Below are 23,049 nucleotides of genomic sequence, written 5' to 3'. Positions count from 1 at the left end.
CTGGGGACAGGTCAAATTCTGACCAACTACTTAGCTTCTTTCTCTCCCAGTCAGACCCACACCTCTCAGAGGCAAAGTAGCACTTCCAGCCTCTATAGAGGGAGTAGAACCTGTGATGGTTCCCATGAACTCTCCATCACCTCCCTGGAACTTAGTCAGCATTGACTAACTCAAATTATTGTCTCTCTTTGTATGACCGGGCAACAAAAAAATACAAATGCAAACAGCGCAAATAGAAGAAAAGAAACATGAGGATTTGCCAAAGATAAATCGAGTCCGTACAATAAATGGACTGCGGTGGCTGTATTTCATTGGGACTTGATTGAACTAATATTCAATGATTTACAAGTTTGTTTTGTTTTATTTATATATATTGTTTAACTTTGACAATAATTGGTTCATATGACATAAAGCAGATTCTCTCCAGTACAATAACTACATATCTCTGTCAAACACGTGGTAATCTATAGCTGCATGTGAGCTTTACTGCAAGCTCAACTTGCCATTGTTATCAAATGCTTACTGGGCTTGGATCATTACCATCATGACATTCTTTAGCAAATCCACATAAATATTTTAGCTAATCTAATAACAAGAAGAAACCAAGAGAAAAAGTGCAGTAGTTTATAAGCCTCAACTATCATTAGTAACATTTTCTCTGACCTTCTTTGATACAATAGCAATAATAATAAACATATGTATCATTGTTATTGTTAATAATATTATTATGATCATTATCATCAGCAGTATCTGGGCTATATCCTTACAGTTGTTGTAACAGAGTTCCAAAATTGTTGATACACTGTAACAACAAAGTAACAACTTGTTTCTGCTGTTACTCTGTCATGTTCAATCAATATGATTCAACAAAAACTGTTCGCTTTTTCCCTTGTTTCCAATAGCTAAATACAACAGTACCTCATATCACTTGTTTATTTTTCACATTACTATCTTGGTGAGCAGTGTGGGTGTAAATAAAGGCTAAAAGCTGTTATATAAAGAACGTTATATCTAAATAGCTTTAACCAACGCAATTCAATTCATTCTGACAATTTGCTTGGAAAGTTTAAAAAAGACACGAAACAGACGCATTGGAGATGAGTGTCTTACCCTGTACTAACAGACACCTCGTCCTAATAGAAACCCCTCTATGAGTTCTGAAATATCGAACGGGTGGCTGTCCGACCAACCATCAAATCCGATGAGAATTTGTACAGCACAAAGTGCTATCCAGCGCGTCTCAGAATATTCAATACCTGTTGAGCGAACTTCACATAACACACAATCTTCTTATTTCCGGACAGGCAAAAGGAAGGCCAGTTCTCCCATAAATGAACTTTTTCTCCCGCTGCGTGTCCAAAATACTTGCTCTTTATGACCATTTGAGTTCTTCAACACGTCGCGTCGGCGTAGTAGGCTACTAGGCTGTTGTTTGCTTAGTGTAGGCTACTACAAAAAGCAGGAAGGAAGTAGACACAGACAGTCATTACTACGCAACAAACAGCTTTTCTCCCAATTGCCTAGCAGGGAAGAAAAAAGCTTGATACGCACACAGCCTTGAGATGAGACGTCACCGACGTTGTTTTTGGTTGTTTTTTTCTGGGCTAGTGCATCTGGATTGGGTCATCACATAATAAAACCTAATTGGAGTGAAATGTATTCGATAAACCCAGGATCATAATAATAAACGATCATGTAAAACAATATAACATTTTAGTAATATTAGTGATCTGATATTATAGTCACATCACATTCTGCATGTTGGTGAAATGTTGGTGAAATGTGAAAGGTGAAATGTTACCTGTCACTACAACGACATTTTTTAACTTTATGGAGAATTGATCACTGTTCAATCAAACAGTGTTTTATTTACTTTATTCTAGATTTTAAAGCAAACGTTTTATTGAATACATATTATATAATATTATAGGACTACCTACAGTAAATATTAGCCTTTTTATATTGAGACTATCACTTCCTGCCCCTGCTCTTAACATATCTTTAGCATATTGCTATTTAGATGGCTCTAGGGGAAAGTGTTAATTTCCCTAATGGCCCTTATCAACCAAATCAGACCATACATTAATAATTCTACCTTGCTGTCTTGTAGGCAAGTTGTAAAACATTTTTCTCACAATTGTTATTTGAATAATTCATAATTAATTGATCATTTATGTTACTCAATGTGATATCAATAACCATTTGAACCTTTTTGGAAGCCTCTGTATGACCCTTCAAACGGCATTGTGCAGAATGAGTGTGAAACAGATCTCTGTAAAATTCACATACTAACTTATCTATTTCGTAATTTCAATCAGTAATTTGCTGTAAAGCAGTCATTACTCACCCATTAAAATTCTAGCTCATGATTGTGTAGATCAGCGGACAAACCAATGACCAATGACCATTTAGTAGAAAGGAGGTGTGTCAGCTGGCAGACTAAACTGGATGGAAAATGCTGGTGGCCTTTCTGATTTGAATGAGCCTGGTTCCCTGATAGGTGGTATGAAAATTAACTTTCCAGTCCCTTGAGATTTCAGACCAGGTTAGGTCATTGTGGCCCTCAAATTAAAATGATTGCCTCATGTTTGACAATTTTAGTGTCATCAGCATTTAACAATGTCTGTTAATGCACAATGTCCAGCGTGCAGCCCCACACAACTCAGACACTTTTATGAAGTTAATAAAGAGAGAAGATTTACACAAGCTTTAGACACATAGTCACAGATCTACCGTGGTGTATACTTCAGTGAAACAACTTAAGAATAGTAGTCTCTGTTGCCAAGACAGAAAGATTGTATTAAGACACAGCATATAAACACTGGATCATTGGGGGGGGTGTGAATTTGCATATGTACCTGTGTTGTGTGTGTGTGTGTGTGTGTGTGTGTGTGTGTGTGTGTGTGTGTGTGTGGTGGTGTGTGTGTGTGTGTTGTGTGTGGTGTGTTGTGTGTGTGTGCGTGCGTGCGTGCGTGCGTGCGTGCGGTGCGTGCGTGCGTGCGTGCGTGCGTGCGTGCGTGCGTGCGTGTGTTTGGTTTTACTATCCTTGAGACCAAAAGTCCTCACAAGATAGTTAGAACAAGAAAGCATTTGGACAAGTGGGTCATTTCAACAGTTCCCACAAGGAAAAATGATATTTTAGGCTTAGGGTTAGGTTTAAGGTTAAGGTCACAATTAGGTTTAGATCAAGGGTTAGAGTTAGGTTTAGGGTTAGGAGTTAAGGAAAATACGATTTGAATGGGAATCAATTGATTGGTCCACCACAAGGATAGTAAAACAAACGTGTGTGTGTGTGTGGTGTGTGTGTGTGTGTGTGTGTGTGTGTGTGTGTGTGTGTGTGGTGTGTGTGTGTGTGTTTGTTGTGTGTGTGTTGTGAGATGTGTGTGTGTGTGTGTGTGTGTAACCTCAGTGTTCCCTACAACTGAGTCTGTGTCATGTTTACCTTACAAGTAGTCAGAAATTAACTGTATAATGTGTGTGTCTGTCATACACGGACATCAACATCATGAGTACTTTCTAGGCCCCATAAGGAGGGAAATCATGAGGTGAACTTTGAGATAATAGCCCTGTGTGTCAATAAAGACCAATCACATGGAAAAACTATGGCTGCGAGGCACTACCCAGATCTGTTGTTCACTGAGGTAGAAAGAAAAATCTATATCCATCCCTGACCTATGCAGATGTTGGTGGTTATCATTTGTCAAATGTCAAGTAAAGTCCACTGTACATGGTCTCTCATTTAAGTCTATTTTTATTAATATATGTCAYGGAGGGTGACTTTATCCTGTGAATGGTCGAATAAAGAAATTAGATCCCAGGAGAGGGCCTGTGATTTCATTTCTCAACTACCTGACTGATAACCATATTGATCATAGGAAATTATATCAATCAACAACAGAATATTGTTAATGAAGCTGTTATGGCTACTGCATAAAAAAAGATACAGATGATGCAACACTATAAATATACTACATACAAATATGAACTGAATGAGAAGTGAGGTCAAATAAATGAAAAAGTGTAGTCCACTCATAAATTCTTCAAGTCCTTTCTCGCTCGCCTATATTTTCCACAGGTGATGTAATTTGCCAGTCACGTACGCCATCGCGTGACTGATATTGGTACGGCAAATGTGTAAACGTTTTTATAAGAGGAAATTTTTGAAAAAATACTAGTAGGTGGTGGTAAATATTCACATAAAAGACCTGTCTTTTTACAACAATTTAAAAAAAAAATCACTAACCAACCAGGTATATAATTTTACGATATTTCTGTAGTATAACTAATAAGAGCAACTGATCATCTTTGACTTGTTACTCTCTATTAGCCACATTTAGTTTGTGAACTGGGACTTTAACACATGATAGAGCAGGTCTAGCTATTGTTTTAAATATCACACTATTCAATATCTTTCATGTCATGGATTCTCATGTATACAATTTTGTACATTTTTACAATGTAGCTTATTYATAAGGGTCGTCACTAGTTACCACAGCCACAATCTCATAATCCCCGCCTATTTGTACAATTTCTCTTCTTAAACATTTATTTTAAAACCTAACCTTATGCCCAACCCTAATCTTTTTYCCCCCATGCATTTTCACGATATACCCAATTTTGAGTTTCTGGCTGTGCTATCTAGTGGAAACCACAGCTAAAACCGCTCTTATAACAGGATTCTGACTTTTCATTGGAGAGTACAACCTTTTCTTTGACAATTGACCAATGAGGGATCAGTATTCAGCCACCACCTCTTCAAAACAGACCGCCTCGCTCAGTACACGACCAATAGAAGATGTTCAGGGGCGGGGTAAAATGCCTTTGACAATCACGGTTCTGAGTTGGTAAACAGCTTTGACCTCATGGTGGAAGACACACTGTTAGGGGACGAGGCTGCATAGCATTGAAAATAAAWCCAGACATTCGTAATTACTGGCGGTAAGTGGGTTTTTTCTTCTATGACAAGTGTTTGGAATAATGGAATTAATACATATTGCTTCTTCCTGGTTTGACAATTTGGACAGTGCATTGGCGAAAAAACGATGCGTCTCATCTGCCTTAACGTGACCTAGCTAAACTATGGCTAACGTTAATGTTATCAGAGTAACTACAGGCATCAAACTTTCACGTGCATGCATGATCTGATATCTGGTGTGACATTTAGCCGACGATAGGTAATTCATAAGTGCTCATTTCTGCATATATTTAAATCAGTTTGTAGAAGTGAATGACGTCTGTATTTTGAGAAAGTAAATGGGCAGAGTAATCATAAGCACGAAGAAGAATCGTTTGCACTGTGTTGGTAGTTTTGCCTGAAGGACAAAGCTCTCAACGGTCACGAAGGGTTAGAAGAGGAGCTTGCTGGCCCATAAACAAAATTGTGTTACAGCGACAGCTGTGACACATTCACACTACATGCCTGGTTATTTTCAAAGCGGAGGATACCTACAAGTGTGTGTCTGCTAATGGGCTGCTTTACATTATTATTACAGTTTGTCCTTTACTGTATCATTGAAATGAAGTGGATAGGCTGCTACGCAATTACTCTGTACAGTGTGAGGCTCTGTTTATGGCCTGCAGTTAGCTTTTCAACAAAGTTGTTCAGCCCTATACATGAGTTTGTGGCTGCATGACTTTAATGATAAGACCTTGAATCGTACAGTACAGGCATTAAATGGCGTACTGTAAAGCAGACGTGACAAGATTAGATAGTTTGCTTGATTGGGTTAACTTCTGCATTCTTTTAATGGTTTAACTTTTCTGGCAAGTATTCTTATCAACTGTTGCTTTTATCAATGTGACCAATAGAGCAAGCAGTGACCTAATGCAATCATATCCAGTCATAGCTRCAGAGGACATGTCTCACGTTGATTTTGGTGAAGAGGCCATTGTTGATGTGCAGAGCTAGGCAGCACGTGGGTTCCTAGATTGGCAGGAAGGATAGGAAAATTGTGGTGAGTTACAGTGCATTCGGAAAGTATTCAGACCCGTTGTCTTTTTCCACATYTTGTTACGTTACAGCCTTATTCTAAAATTTATTAAATTATTTTCCTCATTTTTCAACACAATACCCCATAATGACAAAGTGAAATGTTTGCAAATGTATAAAAATAACAAACATATACCTTATTTAAAAAAGTATTCTGACCCTTTGAGACTCGAAATTGAGCTCAGGTGCATCCTGTTTCCATTGATCATCCTTGAGATATTTCTACAACTTGATTGGAGTCGACCTGTGGTGAATTCAATTGATTGAACATGATTTGGAAAAGCACACACCTGTCTATGTAAGGTCTCCCAGTTGACAGTTCATGTCAGAGCAAAAACCAATTCATGAGGTCAAATGTATTGTCCTTAGAGCTTAGAGACAGGATTGTGTCGAGGCACAGATCTGCGGAAGGGTACAAAAAAATGTAATATCGGCCTCCGTCATTCTTAAATGGAAGAAGTTTGGAACCACCAAGACTCTTCCTAGAGGAGGCTGCTGGCTAAACTGAGCAATCAGGGGAGAAGGGCCTTGGTCTGGGAGGTGACCACTGTTACGCACGCCTCTGAGAAGAGGGAACGCAACTCCCTGCTGCAACTCAACTCCCTGTGAAGTGTAAGAGGTATGGACTGTAGGCGTGAGTAAGGACGACAAAGGCAGATTTTACCGTTACTAGGATTTATTTCCTTACGGTAATATGGGGGAAAGGGGCTGGACGGAACCAAAGCAAAGAAAGTAAATATCAAAACTTCCCCCTTTCCTATCTAACCTGCCTACCCACTACTTACCTATCTTAGCACCACCTGGTGCCCTAACCAAAATACAGGGGGTGGTCCGCCCAGGTCTTACCTAGTGTGCCTAGATAATGAATATACTACGGGTATATGTATGCCCGCGGGCCTCTTGCCTAAGCACTCCCAAAGTGCCTTCTCCTTCCCCCCTGGGAACAAATGAAACAGAACAATTATTAACAAACAATTTCAATAATCAAAACAGTGCGTCCTATAACACATAAGACATAACCAATCAGCTCCCTCAGCAACAACTTATATAGTACATACCAAATCTCTGAGAAACAACCAACACTTTATCACAATCAAATTCTCAAGCAAGGATCTCTCTCTCCAATCTTTCCAAAATCTTCTCTCTCTCCAAAAAAGATCTMTTKTCCTGAACAGAACACTGGCTTTTATATTCCTCAGGTGGCAAAGGTAATTAGTGTCAGCTGCTTCTTGACGAGGGGGCGTGGTCAGCTCTCCAATTATCAATTAGCCATGGAGAACTCAGGAAGCTATCTCCTGAAACACACACTCAAATACATACCACAACACAGAAAACTGGGGAACGTAACAACCACGAACCCGATGGTCACTCTGACAGAGCTCCAGAGTTCCTCTGGAGATGAGAGAACATGCCAGAAAGACAACCATCTCTACAGCACTCCGCCATTCAGGCCTTTATGGTAGTGGCTACTCCTCAGTAAAAGGCACATGAAGTTTTGGAGTTTGCCAAAAGGCACCTAAATGACTCTGACCATGAGAAACAAGATTCTCTGGTCTGATGAAACCAAGATGGAACTCTTTGACCTGACTGCCAAGTGTCACGTCTGGAGGAAACCTGGCACCATCCCTACGGTGAAGCATGGTGGTGGCAGCATCATGCTGTGGGGATGTTTTTTCAGGGACTGGGAGACTAGTCAGGATCGAGGGAAAGATGAACGGTGCAACGTACAGAGAGATTCTTGATAAATCTGCTCTAGAACGCTCAGGACCTCAGACTGGGGCAAAGGTTCACCTTCCAACAGGACAACAACCCTAAGAACACAGCCAAGACAACACAGGATTGGCTTCGGGACAAGTCTCAATGTCCTTGAGTGGCCCAGCCAGAGCGCGGACTTGAACCCGATTGAACATCTACGTAGAGACCTGAAAATACCTGTGCAGCGACGCTCCCCATCCAACCTGACAGAGCTTGAGAGGATCTGCAAAGAAGAATGGGAGAAACTCCACAAATGCAGGTGTGCCAAGCTTGTAGCATCATACCCAGGAAGACTCTAGGCTGTAATCGCTGCCAAAGGTGCTTCAACAAAGTACTGAGTAAAGGGTCTGGATAGTTATGTAAATATGATTATTATTATTTTTWAATATTTTTAGCAGTTTTAGAATAAGGCTGTAACATATACATTTGTGGAAAAAGTCAAAGGGTCTGAATAATTTCCAAATGCACTGTATTATTGGATATTAGTGCAGGTGAATTGTTCAGCAGGTGAATGAACTGCACACATGGAGAATAAATATTTCTACTGCTAAAAAATATCTTCAGTTAGATTAGCTCTTCTATTTCATAATAAACCGTACCTTGGTAATATTCTGTTTTGCAAGAGATTGGAGCAATTACACACCAGCGTAGACTAAAACTATTTTTGGTATCCGGTTGTTCTGGCAATTCTCACATAGGAACTTAATTTGGTGGAAGGATGTTTGACATACATACGTTTTACATTTGTGTCACAAACAATTTTTGAGAAAATGATGATGGAAGTGGCCATTTTTAGACCTATAAGCCTTTTCATGCCTCCTGTAAAACCCTATGATCTGTACATGATACAGACAACATCTTGGTGTCATTATACTCCTTTTATAGTGTGCTCTCAAAAAAAATGTAGTATGTGAAGTTGTATTTCAGAATCTATTCACATTCATGTATTCAACATTAAATATTAATATCTCAAAAGTAACCTTTTTTGATTTGGCTTCTTTTTAGATGTTGTTTGGATATCTAAAAATAAATATGCCTTAACTCTCTAGTTTAGTTCCCTGTAATATGGATATCTTCCATACAGGATGTATAGCTATAACGGGGAGTTGAGCAAACTCAGCTGCCTTGAAACGTGACATAGCTAGATGACATTAGCTACATTTTATCAGAGTAGCTGGACAGCTTATCCAAATGTCAGTGAACACAACAGGTCTGAAAATATACTCTTCAAACTAGGACCCATTTTATACATATAAATTGACATTATAGGTCATTAACCAATCACGGCCCTCCTTTCGGATTGTGCATTCTGCAAATCAGCAGAGGTAGTTTGCTTTGAATCCATTTTCCCATTCACTGTATTGTGGGTGCTCATAAAATGTATCAGAACTTCAGAAATAGCAGCAAGCCCACTGGAAATTGTAGGTACTTGTAGAGTATATTGTTACTAGGGATGCATGCATGATATATCGATGAACATATCGGAATCGGCCGATATTAGCTAAAAATGCCAACATCGGTATCGGCTGATGTCTAGTTTAACGCCGATGTGCAAAACCGATGTCAAAGCTGATGTGCATGCCTATATAACATACAACGTTTTGTTATACACTGTTTTAGAAAGAAAAGCACAAAAAAAGTCCATTAAAATAACAYCAAATTGATCAGAAATACAGTGTAGACATTGTTAATGTTGTAAATGACTATTGTAGCTGGAAATGGCAGATTTTTAATGGAATATCTACATAGGCGTACAGAGGCCCATTATCAGCAACCATCACTCCTGTGTTCCAATGGCACGTTGTGTTAGCTAATCCAAGTGTATCATTTTAAAAGGCTAATTGATCATTAGAAAACCCTTTTGCAATTATGTTAGCACAGCTGAAAACTGTTCTGATTAAAGAAGCAATGAAACTGGCCTTCAGACTAGATGAGTATCTGGASCATCAGCATTTGTGTGTTCGATTACAGGTTCAAAATGGCCCGACACAAATAACTTTCTTCTGAAACTCGTCAGTCTATTCTTGTTCTGAGAAATGAAGGCTATTCCATGTGAGAAATTGCCAAGAAACTGAAGATCTCTTACAACGCTCTGTACTACTCCCTTCACAGAACAGTGAGAACTGTCTCTAACCAGAATAGAAAGATGAGTGGGAGGCCCCGGCGCACAACTGAGCAAGAGGACAAGTACATTAGAGTGTCTAGTTTGAGAAACAGACACCTCACAAGTCCTCAACTGGCAGCTTCATTAAATAGTACCCGCAAAACACCAGTCTCAACAGTGAAGAGGCGACTCCGGGATGCTGGCCTTCTAGTAGAGGTTGGTCGATTTAATTAGGGCCGATTTCAAGTTTTCAAAACAATAGGTAAGCGGTATTTTTGGACGCCGATTATATTGCACTTGATGAGGAGACTGCGTGGCAGGCTGACCACCTGTTACGCGAGTACAGCAAGGAGCCAAGGTAAGTTGCTAGCTCGCATTAAACGTATCTTTTAAAAAACAATCAATCTTAACATAATCACTAGTTAACTACACATGGTTGATGATATTACTAGTTTAACTAGCTTGTCCTCCGTTGCAAATCAATGTGGTGCCTGTTAATTTGTCATTGAATCACAGCCTACTTCGCCAAACAGGTGATGATTTAACAAGCACATTCGCGAAAAAAAGCGCTGTCGTTGCACCAATGTACCTAACCATAAGGTAGCCAGAGGTAGCCTGACTGCCATTAGGTACCGAGATGAGATCCTCAGACCCCTTGGGAGACCATATGCTGACACATGCACATTTGTGGCCTGCTGGAGGTCATTTTGCAGGGCTCTGGCAGTGCWCCTCCTTGCACAARGGCGGAGGTAGCGGTCCTGCTGCTGGGTTGTTGCCCTCCTACGGCCTCCTCCACGTCTCCTGATGTACTGGCCTGTCTCCTGGTAGCGCCTCCATGCTCTGGACACTACGCTGACAGACACAGCAAACCTTCTTGCCACAGCTCGCATTGATGTGCCATCCTGGATGAGCTGCACTACCTGAGCCACTTGTGTGGGTTGTAGACTCCGTCTCATGCTACCACTAGAGTGAGAGCACCGCCAGCATTCAAAAGTGACCAAAACATCAGCCAGGAAGCATAGGAACTGAGAAGTGGTCTGTGGTCACCACCTGCAGAACCACTCCTTTATTGGGGGTGTCTTGCTAATTGCCTATAATTTCCACCTTTGTCTATTCCATTTTCACAACAGCATGTGAAATTTATTGTCAATCAGTGTTGCTTCCTAAGTGGACAGTTTGATTTCACAGAAGTGTGATTGACTTGGAGTTACATTGTGTTGTTTAAGTGTTCCCTTTATTTTTTTGAGCAGTGTATATAAAAATCGTCCAATTAATCGGTATCGGCTTTTTTTGGTCCTCCAATAATCGGTATCGGCGTTGAAAAATCATAATCGGTTGACCTCTACTCTGTACGCCTATGTAGCTATTTCATAAAAAATCTGCCCTTTCCAGCTACAATAATCATTTACAGCATTAACAATGTCTACACTGTATTTCTGATCAATTTTATGTTATTTTAATGGACAAAAAATGTGCTTTTCTTTCAAAAACAAGGACATTTCTAAGTGACCCCAAACTTTTGAACTGTAGTGTATGACATAATGACGCCATGTAAAATGTTGCTCTACACGTGTAACGCAGCATTCCTAACTCAGCCCACAATGCCTGCTGTGTGGATCGCGCAGTCATTTGAAAGAGTAAGAACATTTCAGCGAGACAACTCAAAGACGAAATCCATTAAAGCCAAGATAATGGAATACTTTGCCCATGACAATCAACCGTTCTCTGTCGTGGGTGATGTTGGCTTTCGCCGACTGGTCGAGCACCTATACACACTACTAAGTGTGCTATTTTTCAGATGTTGCCCTACCGGAGTTACACAGTAATAGCATCCCTGCTATTAGCTTCACGTCATACATACTATGGAACGCCGTTTGGGTCTTTGCATGTCAAAAAAGATACAGTAGCACTGTCAAAGCTGTACAAAGAAGTCTGCCAACTCAGGCCACGAACGATGGGTTTTCAATACCTCGTTGGTAATAAAGCATAATACAACCAGCCTGAAAACAATGACCAATAGAAACTGCAGTCATTTTCATTATTCTTAGCAGTGATTTAGGAATCCTTGTGAGTAAGTATTAGCTAGGTTGCCACTTGTTGTTCGCCTATTGAAACTTCAGTTCATGAAAATCAATAGCTAGCCAGCTACTTAACCCTGTTGGCCAAAGCTAATGTTATAAGCAGTCAGCTAGCTTCATCTGGCTAGAGAAGCTCGACCGTACTGAGTAATGTGTTGTGAAGCTAGCCACAATAAGGATTAGGCACAATAGTGGAATTTGCAGTTTGCCTTCAAAATAAAAGTATGCAGTGAATACAAATAATAGAATTATGCCATTTTTATTTTGAAAGCTACCCGCAAAGTCCACTGTTATGGCTAATCCTTATTTTGGCTAGCTTTACATAGATGGGTCCGACCACCATTAATCAAATAAGAACTGTCTTATAAATTAGGGTTATTTTAGATGATGCTATATAGTTAGCTAGCTAACTGAAACAGATTGTCGTTTTGCTATGTTTTTGGGGAAGAACATTGTTAGCATCCATGAGCTAGCTAGCTTTTTTTAATGACCAGCACTGTAGGTGCACGAGACAACTTTACCAGCATCATAGCATACGTATCGACGAATCGTTGTTACATATGAAATACGAGTGATTGTGTAATAACTACGTAAAAATTWATGAACGCGTTAAATTATGTGACTTGCAGTCATATTCAGGTCCTGATTGGTCAACAAGCTTAATTGACATGTCAAATAGTATATTTTTTAGACCCGTAAAGACCCAAATGGCATTCCATAGAAATCCTGGTTGAGAATGAAACGACTGAACAACGAAACAGCACAGCAAGTAAGTGAAAGAAATAGGTTTTGAATATGTTTTACTGGTAATGGGGACATACGTACATGCCAACAAAATAACTTTTTGGTGTGTGTGTACCCTTTATTTAACTAGGCTAGTCAGTTTAGAACAAATTCTTATTTACAAAGAAGGCCAAACCCGGGCTACGCTGGGCCAATTGTCCGCCGCCCTATGGGACTCCCAATCACGGACGGATGTGATACAGTCTGGATTCGAACCAGGGTCTGTAGTGACTCCTCTTGCACTGAGATGCGGTGCCTTAGACCACTGCGTCCGTGTGTGTATTAACTATTTAACTGAACTAGAATGCTTAAAAGTCCGCTCAAATTTGAAATATCGGTTATCGTAAATTGGGGCAAGGAACATATCGGATATCGGCCAAAAATGTCATATCACTAATTGTTACGTCTTAAAATTAASAAAATCAAAAAGGGTAATTTTTCATATTAATGTTGAATCAATTCATGTGAGATTGTATTTCAGAATCTAGACATACTCTACATGTTAGAGCACACTATATGGAGTATAATGACACCAAGATATTGTCTGTATCATTCACGGATCATAGGGATTTACAGGAGGGATGTATAGGTCTAAAAATGGCCACTTTCATTAAGATTTTTAAGAAAACTATTTGTGATACAAACTTAAAGCATTTCAAACATCCTTCCTCCCAATKAAGTTTCTGCGAGAATTACCATAACCAATCTGAGATCTGACAAATTTTCCATCTACGCTGGCTTGGAATCTCCCATTGACACAAACAAATTCCTTCTCTGAATACCGAAGTGCATGTGGATCAGGCTCTGTCTGACCTACAGACTGCTTTCATCGTCTTACAAAGAACAGTAATTGACCTTAAATTAACATTGAATTGCTAAAGATTTAGGCATCTTTACCTTGGATAGTGCCCAAATTGATTGTGTCCCTGCTTACAAATATCTGGGCATTTGGATAGACAATACATTTTCTATAAAAAAATGTAATTWAAAAAAAACACGAGTTTCTCGCTTAATAGAAAGCAGATCATTCAGTTGACGTTCCTACCGGTTGTAGACTATGGCAACATCATCTACACGAATGCAGCTGCCACTGCATTAAAGCTGCAGTTTACCACAGCGCACTTCGTTTTATTACGGGCGACAGGTTTTGCACTCTCCCTGAATTCTCTATCAGAAAGTAGTCAGGCCCTCTCTGATGTCACGTATGTCGAATCATTGCATTCTGTTGAGGCCTGTTTACAAAGCCCTTCTATAAAACCTTCTGCATTGTACTACTAAACATCGATACTAACCTATAGAAGTACGAGAGCCATCACTGTGACCGAGTATGGGAACTCTTGAAATTCCTTCAGTCATTACAGATTTCGGCAAAACAGCTTGTAGTTTCTTCTATGACTGACCCCAATTAGCCAACTGGTCGATTGTTTGGTCGTTAGGCTGGTCGACCAAGATTGTTTTAGTCAAGCAGTAATTGATAGATATATTTGCGCCCATCTCAGTGAACTAATCCATTGCGGAGGCCTAGACTTAAAGCCAATTGATGCTTGATCCGAAAATGTGGTCCGAGGCTCCATATGGTGGGTGTGAMGCTATTGCGGGGCATGCAGAGGCCAAATCGAAGTCGGATTGACCATTGGCCCAGATGCACAATACGCTAATCTCTCCAGAATGGGCGTCCTCCTGCCAATTTGTGCACAGTCAGTGTTTCATAACTTCATTGTGTGAATTGTTTGTGTATATTAATTCCCCATTACATATATCACTTGTAGTAGATTTACTGTTAATTCCTAATCTTTAATGTTTGTTACTTTGGTTACAGTAATTTCCTATGATCTCTTCACTATTATTCTACAATGTAGAAAATAGTAAAAATAAAGAAAAACCATGGAATGAGTAGGTGTGTCAACTTTTGAATGGTACTGTATGTAAATTAGATATTTCTGTATTTCAAAAATGTCTTAACATGTTTTCACTTTGTTATTATGGGCTATTGTGTGTAGATGGGTGGGGGAAAAATCTATTTAATCCATTTTGAATTCAGGCTGTAACACAACAATGTGGAATAAGTCGAGGGGTGTGAATGCAGGGGTAGTCTGGCTGGCTAGTATGCAGTTGTTACTCTGTTGCCAAATAAATGAGACGACGTTACGGTGACCTTGTTTCAAGCGAGGACGTCCTTGAAGTTAGTGTTTTCTCTAATATATGAAGAACCATTTGATCCATAGCTCTGTGACACAATTTACTGATTTCTATGCGCCCTGATTTGTAAAGAGAATATCAGACCCATAAATGGTGTCTGGGAAGAAGGCTATACGCAAGATATCATTGCTTGATGATTTGAATTCACCACCAGCTATGAATAACCATACAAGCCATTACTAACATTAAGTCATGCAATTTTTTTAAGGGGACCTTGGTGTTTCCTTACAGTGAGTAAGCAGCCTGCTTGGTTCTACTTCAGAACACAGGCTAATTCTAAAGCCCCCTGAGTCCCAGGATGGCCAAGCTGTCACCAAGCACAAACAATCCTTCCTTTAGACTAGCTTAACTCCTCTGTTCATTTTAAATCCTATGTGGTTCTGCCCTCACTCAGCAGTGTCCCAGTCCCTGAGTGTCCCAGTTCAGCCTAGCATTTTAGACCCATGTCATTGATMAATATGACTGAAATCCTTGAATTGTGTCCTGGTATTACCTGGTAGAAGTATTTTGATTGGGTTTGGTTAAGGCCAGCCCAGTTATGTTATTTTAAAATGATGAGATTTGAAAAGGCCAGATAATCTAGTTGTAAAGCCACATTTCAGTGGCCTTTTTCTATCACTTACTGATGAAAGGAACTTGTGAGTATGGCACAGGATTATAGCAAAAAATAACTGACCAGCAGTGGATACTATCAAAGTCCTGCATTGAAAGCCAGGCAAGGATACGTTCCGTGCCAAGCCTTCCCATTTTCCTTCCAGAGAATGTTTAGTAGAGACATGCTCATGTTTGTTGTAACGTAACACCTTTTGATTCCCGGTGTAGCCCGTGCGTTGGCGGCCGTTACTTAAAGGTTTGTCCCCATGTCTCAGATTGAAAACGCGTTTAACCTTTGCGAGCTTGTCATGGCCACAGTGATCCTTGATAACAGCTGTGTTTTTCTGCGTGCCCGGCCAGGTACTCTCTAGTTGTTGACTGACTGCAGTGCTGAGTGGATAGCTGGCCATTAGCCTGCGAGACTTAAACCTCAGCCAATGGCCTATAGTGTTGTGACTTTCAAATTCTCCAATAGGCCATTGGTGACTGTAGACAATTCTTATTTCACCAGTATAATTCATGTCCTTTCCCTCAAACTTATGTTCACTATTGAAATTACATTCATTGTTTTGAAGGTTTCTTAGATTATACACAGTTACAGCACGACTAGGCCTACTTTCACTACATCTAGCCTCAGGCTATGTTGTATGTACATACAGTCGACTTTGGTATGTAACTCCGAACCCTCAAAAAAATTATTTCTTTCCACATCTGTGTTCTAGGTGTGAGGGAGACCCACCATGGCCGGCGACATGATATTGGTGATGCGTGGCTTGGCCAAGCTGAGCCAGGCGGTAATAGACACTCAGGCCAACACACTGTGTATTGGAGGAGCCCAGGCCATGGCCCAGAGCATGCAGATGACTGCAGAGCAGAGCCTGGGAGTAGCCATGCAGAAGATGCAGGTGGGTGAGAGATGAACGGGGCTCTTCTATGGGGGTAGTGGACAACCATGAGGATAGGCACTAGACATGGGTTACTATCTCAGAAGGGTCTCTTGTCACCCATTCTGATTGCTTCAGGCTTCTGTAGAACGTAGTAGTAGTACAAATGCATCTAGGGTTGTAAAACATGATCTCTCATGAGTCTCATATCATGTCTGCAAGGTATTGTTACAAAGATTGTATTTTTCAWTGTCAGACAACACCACCACCAATGGCCAGATGTAAAATGGGTGACAGAGCTTCAGTGTCAAATAGCTTCCTAGCCTTTCTTTGTGCCTAATTTAATTTTGTGTGAGCTCAACAAAAGATTGATTCATAGAGCTTTGTGGTCTTATCATGGCTGAGTTACGGTCTGTACAGCTGGCTCCTATTTGTTTTCACAGCGTAGGAATAGTCCAATAGTAGAGAACAAAGCGGCCACTAAGAGTGGCCTGCTGTGGATGTAAATACAGTTTGACTTGAGGCGGATCAATAAGGTGGCCCTTAGTTAGGGCCAAGAGTTTTATTTTTTTTTATTTTTTTGTGATCGCATGACCTGACATGGAAAATATCTCGGGCCATGAGTTTTTCCTGGTTAGGACACTCCAGTGAAACCACAGCTCCTCATTGACCTTACACATTTGTATATCTGTTCCAGGAGTTTGGCGGGCAGCAGCAGCAAAGTGTGTCTGATGACTTTCCAGCAGACATAGACAGTAAGTATGACTTCTCCGGAGCAGAGGGGAGCAGCGTGGACAGTGGAGAACACGTAGAGTCAGGGTTCAGAGAAGAGGGACAAGGCGTTTCCTCAGAGGGGATGGGGACCACAGACGGCACGACCTGCGGGACATTCAACGGCCAGGCCTCGCTCAAATCCAAGCTGTTTGAGGGCTACAAGGACCCCAGCAGCCAGTTCTCAGGACAGATCCGTTCCTACCTATCCTATAGTTCCTACCGCTCCTATCACCAGGACGGCTCGGGGGTTGGGGGCCTCACGGCCGAGGACATAGAGAAGGCCAGAGAAGCCAAGAGGAATGAGAAACCACACAAACAAATGGTACGTCTACACTTCTCTCACTGTTACCTGTGACTCAGAGATGTGCTGTGTGTGTGTATCTTGTCTACCATCATGCTGTTCTCTCTGTTGTAGCTCAGTGAAAGGGCACGAGAGAGAAAGGTACCAGTGACACGGTTAGGGAGACTGGCTAATTTTGGAGGTAAGGCTGTACATTATTTTGGTTTCTAATATGTTGTTTTATTATTGCTCTGTCTACGATGTTGAAGTGCACAAAAGGCTACCATTACAGTTGTATTATATTGTTATGTTAGTGTCGGGAAAGTACTGAAAATGTGATTGGATCAGTAAGATATCCCTCCTTTATTACATTGCTATAAGTATTAAGAACTTGATCCTTTTTAACTTGGGAATATTGATGTGGTGTCCTCAACATCAGGCTCTGACACAGCGCTCTATTCTACTGTTTCTGGCTTGAACTCACCTTTTTGATCCCCCATTTCATCCACATTACATTAAAGGGGAAGTCTTATGCCACCGATCCACACGAGGCAAACCTACTCTTCTGCCAAAAACTTTCAGCGACAACTATTGCTGTAACCAGTGTCAATATCTAGAAATAGAGCCTTTGTTTCGTCCTGTATTTTTATTTATTACCCTATTATGTTACATTATGTCCTCTTCTCAAGCCACCCGTGTACCAAAGTGTCCCACCCACATGCCCCCATGTTCCCTGTCAGTGTCTGCCTAACACAACCCTAGTGTCTGTTTATCCTCAACTTGATATAACTACTGCCTGTAAACTGCAGGCCAGTGGGTGAAAGGTGGCCCGTGTGTCTTCATCCCGTGAGTGAGATCTCCTCTGAGACATCTCCTCTCCCCTTGACGGCCACATGGTCAGATTGAGGCCTGGAGGTTAATCTGCACTTTGACCAGTAGTAGACCTGCAGACTACAGATTAGCTACGTTGGAGTTCTTAACTAGTAAAGCCGCCTCAGAGAAACACAGGCTGAGTTTACGGAGGCAGCTTCTTGGTAAAAGAGACAATCTGATATCTGGGTCTGGGTCCTGCTGTTCTCTGGGACCTGGACTGAGTGACGGCCCGGCCCTGCCCCGGCATGGGCCACCTGTCTCTGTCAGCATGCTGCATATTTTGTCACTGTTTGAGAGGTTATCAGATCCGGGGCAGCGAGCCGATACACAAGTGAGAGCAAAGCCACTAAGGAGAACCTGTTTACCTTGGGTTTATACATGTCCCTGACACCATCTGTATACATTACAGGGCCAGCTCCGGCATGCTCTCTCTTTCATGGGAGGTTTGGGGTGGGGTCGGTATTGACTGGTCAATACCGTCCTTCAGCTGGAAGTTAGGATTGCCAGGTTTGGTGGCATTTGAGTAATGTGAGTCTCGACAGACACCTGCCAGTACAGCACTCTGAGACCCTATTGGTTTGCTCTCCCTCCCCAACATGACTACATGGTTCAGGGGGGTACCTAGTAGCCCCCCCCCCCCCCCMCAGGGCCCTCTCCTACAGAGGAAAAGTGATGTGCTGTCCCCTGAGGATTGAACATAAATTGGTCTCACGTTGAGAGAGAGTTGCTGACAGGCTATCCAGTTCCTGATGTCGGTGTACCGATGCGAGGGAATGCCTAGCCATGTATGTTTCCTGTTCTGTTCTCTCCTGGTTGTTATTCTGGGTTGGATCATGGATACATAAGTTAACACCATGCTCTCTGGGTTTCAGTTCCCTTTGACGGGTACACATGCTTCCATGTAGAGCTGTTTGTTATTGTAGTCTTACCACTGAAGTTAGCATACCATGAAGTTCAAAATGTGTCTAACCAGTTGTCTTTTATGAAAACCCCCGGTATTATTGTCATCTCCAAAACAATCCATCTATTTTTTTCCCCTTCTTAAACACAATTCCCTATTTCTGTAAGTTGATATCCAGGTGAGCCAGCAGCTTGCTGGTATGGTGTGTCTCGCTGCTTTGTCCTAACCTAACTTGGGGGTGTGAAGCAGTGAGTGCTGTGTGTGACAGTGTCCGGAGATGACAGAGGTGTAACCTCTGTGCCTTCACTGAGACTTGGCTGGCAGAAAGACTTAGTCAGCTACTGCTCATGAAGTGTAGAAATCATTGATTGGATGCTGTTTAACCAGGAAGGCTTAATACTGAGGGGTTCAAATGGGTGTAAAAAAAAAAACATATCCACATATCATGGTGAAGCTTTCTGAATGTGTTTTTGCTTTGGCTTGAATTTATTTAGAGGGCAATGTAAAGTTAGTGAAGAAATCAAGTACTAAACCTTTTTCAGAGTGAGAAATGATCTAAAACCAGATTTGGTTTATTTAGTACTTAGTGTCTATACGTTGTGTGACAWCGGCTGATGTAAAAAGTGATTTAKAAATACATTTGATTGATATGCACCCTGCTAACTGTGTCCTTTGAACAACCCTTAGGGATCTCACTAGTGATGGTGGGGGAAAATCGATAATTTTAATATTAAATTGATATTTGACTAGCTGTTTGTAAACAACACGAGAAAGTGGTATGTGTGTACTAGAGGTCGACCGATTATGATTTTTCGATACCGATTAATCGGCCGATTTATAAAAATAAAAATAAATATTTTATATATATCATACACACACACACATTTTTGTAATAATGACAATTGCAACAATACTGAATGAACAATGAACACTTTTATTTTAACTTAATATAATACAGAAATACACACACACACACACACACACACACACACAGCTCTGAAGTGACAATGATACTGAAGAGTCTGCTTAGGAGACAAATACTCTCAACTGTTTGAATAAAAATAGAGTTTAAGTTACCTGTGATGAATGTTGAAAACAAAAACTTTAATTTCTATAAGCAGGAAATCCTATTTTAATAATGGGCATGGTAAGAATTGATGACCAAAGTGCGAGTCATAATTCCCATGACACCTAGCAAAATCTGAAAAGCGGTTCCTTCATTTATTCCATAGGATATTTTTAGATTCACTTAAAATAAGGTCTGTGTTTCGTGTAGGCTTACACCACCGTGCCAATTTTATAACTGTGTAGATATCCATAGGACAAGGTAACTGATCAATATTGGCTAAATATAAGCGAAGATAAAACAAATTGTAGAGTGGATTTATGAAAATATGTTGACAAACGTTACCTTATCYTAGTGAGATTTACACGGGTATCAAAACGTCGAAGCGGTTTAAGCCTGCACGAAACACAGACCTCATTTGAAGTAGATCAAGACATTCTCTATGGAAGACATGAACGGTAAAATAACGAAGGAACCCCTTTCAARTTCAGCCGCAAGTTATTACAGGAATTATAACGCGTCGACTATTTCTCTCTAAACCATATACCTTTGACTAATCCGGAAACTATCACCTCGAAAACAAAACGTTTATTCCGTTCCGTATTTTATCTAACGGGTGGCATCCATGAGTCTAAATATTCCTGTTACATTGCACAACCTTCAATGTTATGTCATAATTACTTAAAATTCGGGCAAATTAGTTCACAAAGAGACAGGCGGCCCAAACTGTTGCATATACCCTGACTCTGCGTGCAATGAACGCAAGAGAAATGACACAATTTCACCTGGTTAATATTGCCTGCTAACCTGGATTTCTTTTAGCTAARTATGCAGGTTTAAAAATATATACTTGTGTATTGATTTTAAGAAAGGCATTGATGTTTATGGTTAAGTACACATTGGAGCAATGACWGTCATTGATTGATTGTTTTTTATAAGATAAGTTTAATGCTAGCTAGCAACTTACCTTAGCTTACTGCATTCGCTAACAGGCAGGCTCCTCGTGGAGTGCAATGTAATCAGGTGTTAGAGCATTGGACTAGTTAACTGTAAGGTTGCAAGATTGGATCCCCCGAGCTGACAAGGTTAAAAATCTGTCGAGGCAGAACGTTCCTAGGCAGTCATTGAAAATAAGAATGTGTTCTTAACAGACTTGCCTAGTTAAATAAATATTAAATAAAGGTGTATTAAAAAAAAAAAGGCAAATCGGCTCCCAAAAATACAGATTTTCCAATTGTTATGAAAACTTGAAATCGACCCCGATTTAATCGGTCGACCTCTAGTGTGCACATATACTACTGTTCAAAAGTTTGGGGTCACTTAGAAATGTCCTTGTTTTTTAAAGAAAAGCACATGTTTTGTCCATTAAAATAACTTYGAATTGATCAGAAATACGTTGCAGAGATTAATGTTCTAAATTACTATTGCAGCTGGAAACGGCTGTTTTAATGGAATATCCGTAATCAGCAGCCATCACTCCTGTGTTCCAATGGCACGTTGTTAGCTAATCCAAGTTGATCATTTTAAAAGGCTAATTGATCATTAGAAAACCCTTTTGCAATTATGTTAGCACAGCTGAAAACTTTTGTGCTGATTTTAAAGAAGCAATAAAACTGGCCTTTAGACTAGTTGAGTATCTGGAGCATCAGCATTTGTGCGTTCGATTACAGGCTCAAAATGGCCAGAAACAAATAACTTTCATCTGAAACTCGTCAGTCTATTCTTGTTCTGAGAAATGAAGGCTATTCCATGCGAGAAATTGCCAAGAAACGGAATATCTCATACAACGCTGTGTACTACTCCCTTCACAGAACAGAGCAAACTGTCTCTAACCAGATAAAAAAGAGCGGGAGGCCCCGGCRCACAACTGAGCAGGAGGACCAGAACATTAGTGTCTAGTTTGAGAAACAGACGCCTCACAAGTCCTCGAATGGCAGCTTCATTAAATAGTACCCGCAAAACACCAGTCTCAGAGTTGCAAAGAAAAAGCCATATCTCATACTGTCCAATTTAAAAAAAAAAATAATAATAATTAMGATGGGCAAAAGAAACCAGACATTGGACAGAGGAAGATTGGAAAAAAGTGTTATGGACAGACTAATCTAAGTTTGAGGTGTTCAGATCACAAAGAAGAACATTTGTGAGATGCAGAAAAGATGCTGGAGGAGTGCTTGATGCCATCTGTCAAGCATGGTGGAGGCAATGTGATGGTCTGGGGRTTCTTTGGTGGTGGTAAAGTGGGAGATTTGTACAGGGTAAAAGGGATCTTGAAGAAGGAAGGCTATCACTCCATATTGCAACGCCATGCCATACCCTGTGGACGGCGCTTAGTTGGAGCCAATTTCCTCCTACAACAGGACAATATCCCAAAGCACAGCTCCAAACTTTTCAACAACTATTTAGGGAAGAAGCAGTCAGCTGGTATTCTGTCTAATGGAGAGGCCAGCACAGTAAGCGGATCGCAACCCTATTGAGCTGTTGTTGGAGCCGCTTGAGCGTATGGTACGTAAGAAGTGCCCATCAAGCCAATCCAACTTGTGGGAGGTGCTTCGGGAAGCATGGGGGGGAAATCTCTTCAGGTGCCTCAACAAATAGAATAGCAAAGGTCTGCAAGGCTGTAATTGCTGCAAATGGAGGATTMTTTGACGAAAGCGAAGTTTGAAGGACACAATTATTTCAATTAAGAATCATTATTTATAACCTTGTCAATGTCTTGACTACATTTCCTATTCATTTTGCAACTAATTTCATGTATGTTTTCATGGAAAG

The 23,049-nt window shown here is 40.7% G+C and overlaps 2 protein-coding genes across 6 annotated transcripts in view; one reads left to right on the top strand and one right to left on the bottom strand.

The window, feature by feature from the left end:
* itpkb (inositol-trisphosphate 3-kinase B) overlaps positions 1–1,520 on the bottom strand; it is a 42,886-nt gene extending 41,366 nt beyond the window's left edge. The window contains exon 1 of one of the 2 annotated variants that reach the window (XM_024135188.2): positions 1,111–1,520. The gene's annotated coding sequence lies outside the window, so the exon portion shown is untranslated. The remainder of the gene's footprint in view (positions 1–1,110) is intronic. The other variant, XM_024135189.2, reaches the window with a different exon arrangement.
* A 3,311-nt stretch (positions 1,521–4,831) lies between these two features.
* The window catches only part of LOC112068138 (atypical kinase COQ8A, mitochondrial), a 40,344-nt gene continuing 22,126 nt past the window's right edge, over positions 4,832–23,049 (top strand). For 3 of the 4 annotated variants that reach the window (XM_024135186.2, XM_024135185.2, XM_024135184.2), the window contains exons 1-4: positions 4,832–4,938; positions 16,225–16,407; positions 17,084–17,482; positions 17,576–17,642. In XM_024135186.2, the coding sequence (XP_023990954.1) occupies positions 16,243–16,407; positions 17,084–17,482; positions 17,576–17,642 (631 nt within the window). In that variant the 5' untranslated portion in view covers positions 4,832–4,938; positions 16,225–16,242. The remainder of the gene's footprint in view (positions 4,939–16,224; positions 16,408–17,083; positions 17,483–17,575; positions 17,643–23,049) is intronic. The other variant, XM_024135187.2, reaches the window with a different exon arrangement.

Source organism: Salvelinus sp. IW2-2015, unplaced genomic scaffold (assembly GCF_002910315.2).
Source record: "Salvelinus sp. IW2-2015 unplaced genomic scaffold, ASM291031v2 Un_scaffold86, whole genome shotgun sequence".
In the NCBI taxonomy this organism is placed as follows: domain Eukaryota; kingdom Metazoa; phylum Chordata; class Actinopteri; order Salmoniformes; family Salmonidae; genus Salvelinus; species Salvelinus sp. IW2-2015.
The sequence above is the reverse complement of the archived record's forward strand: the minus strand, read 5'-3'. Positions and strand labels throughout refer to the sequence as shown.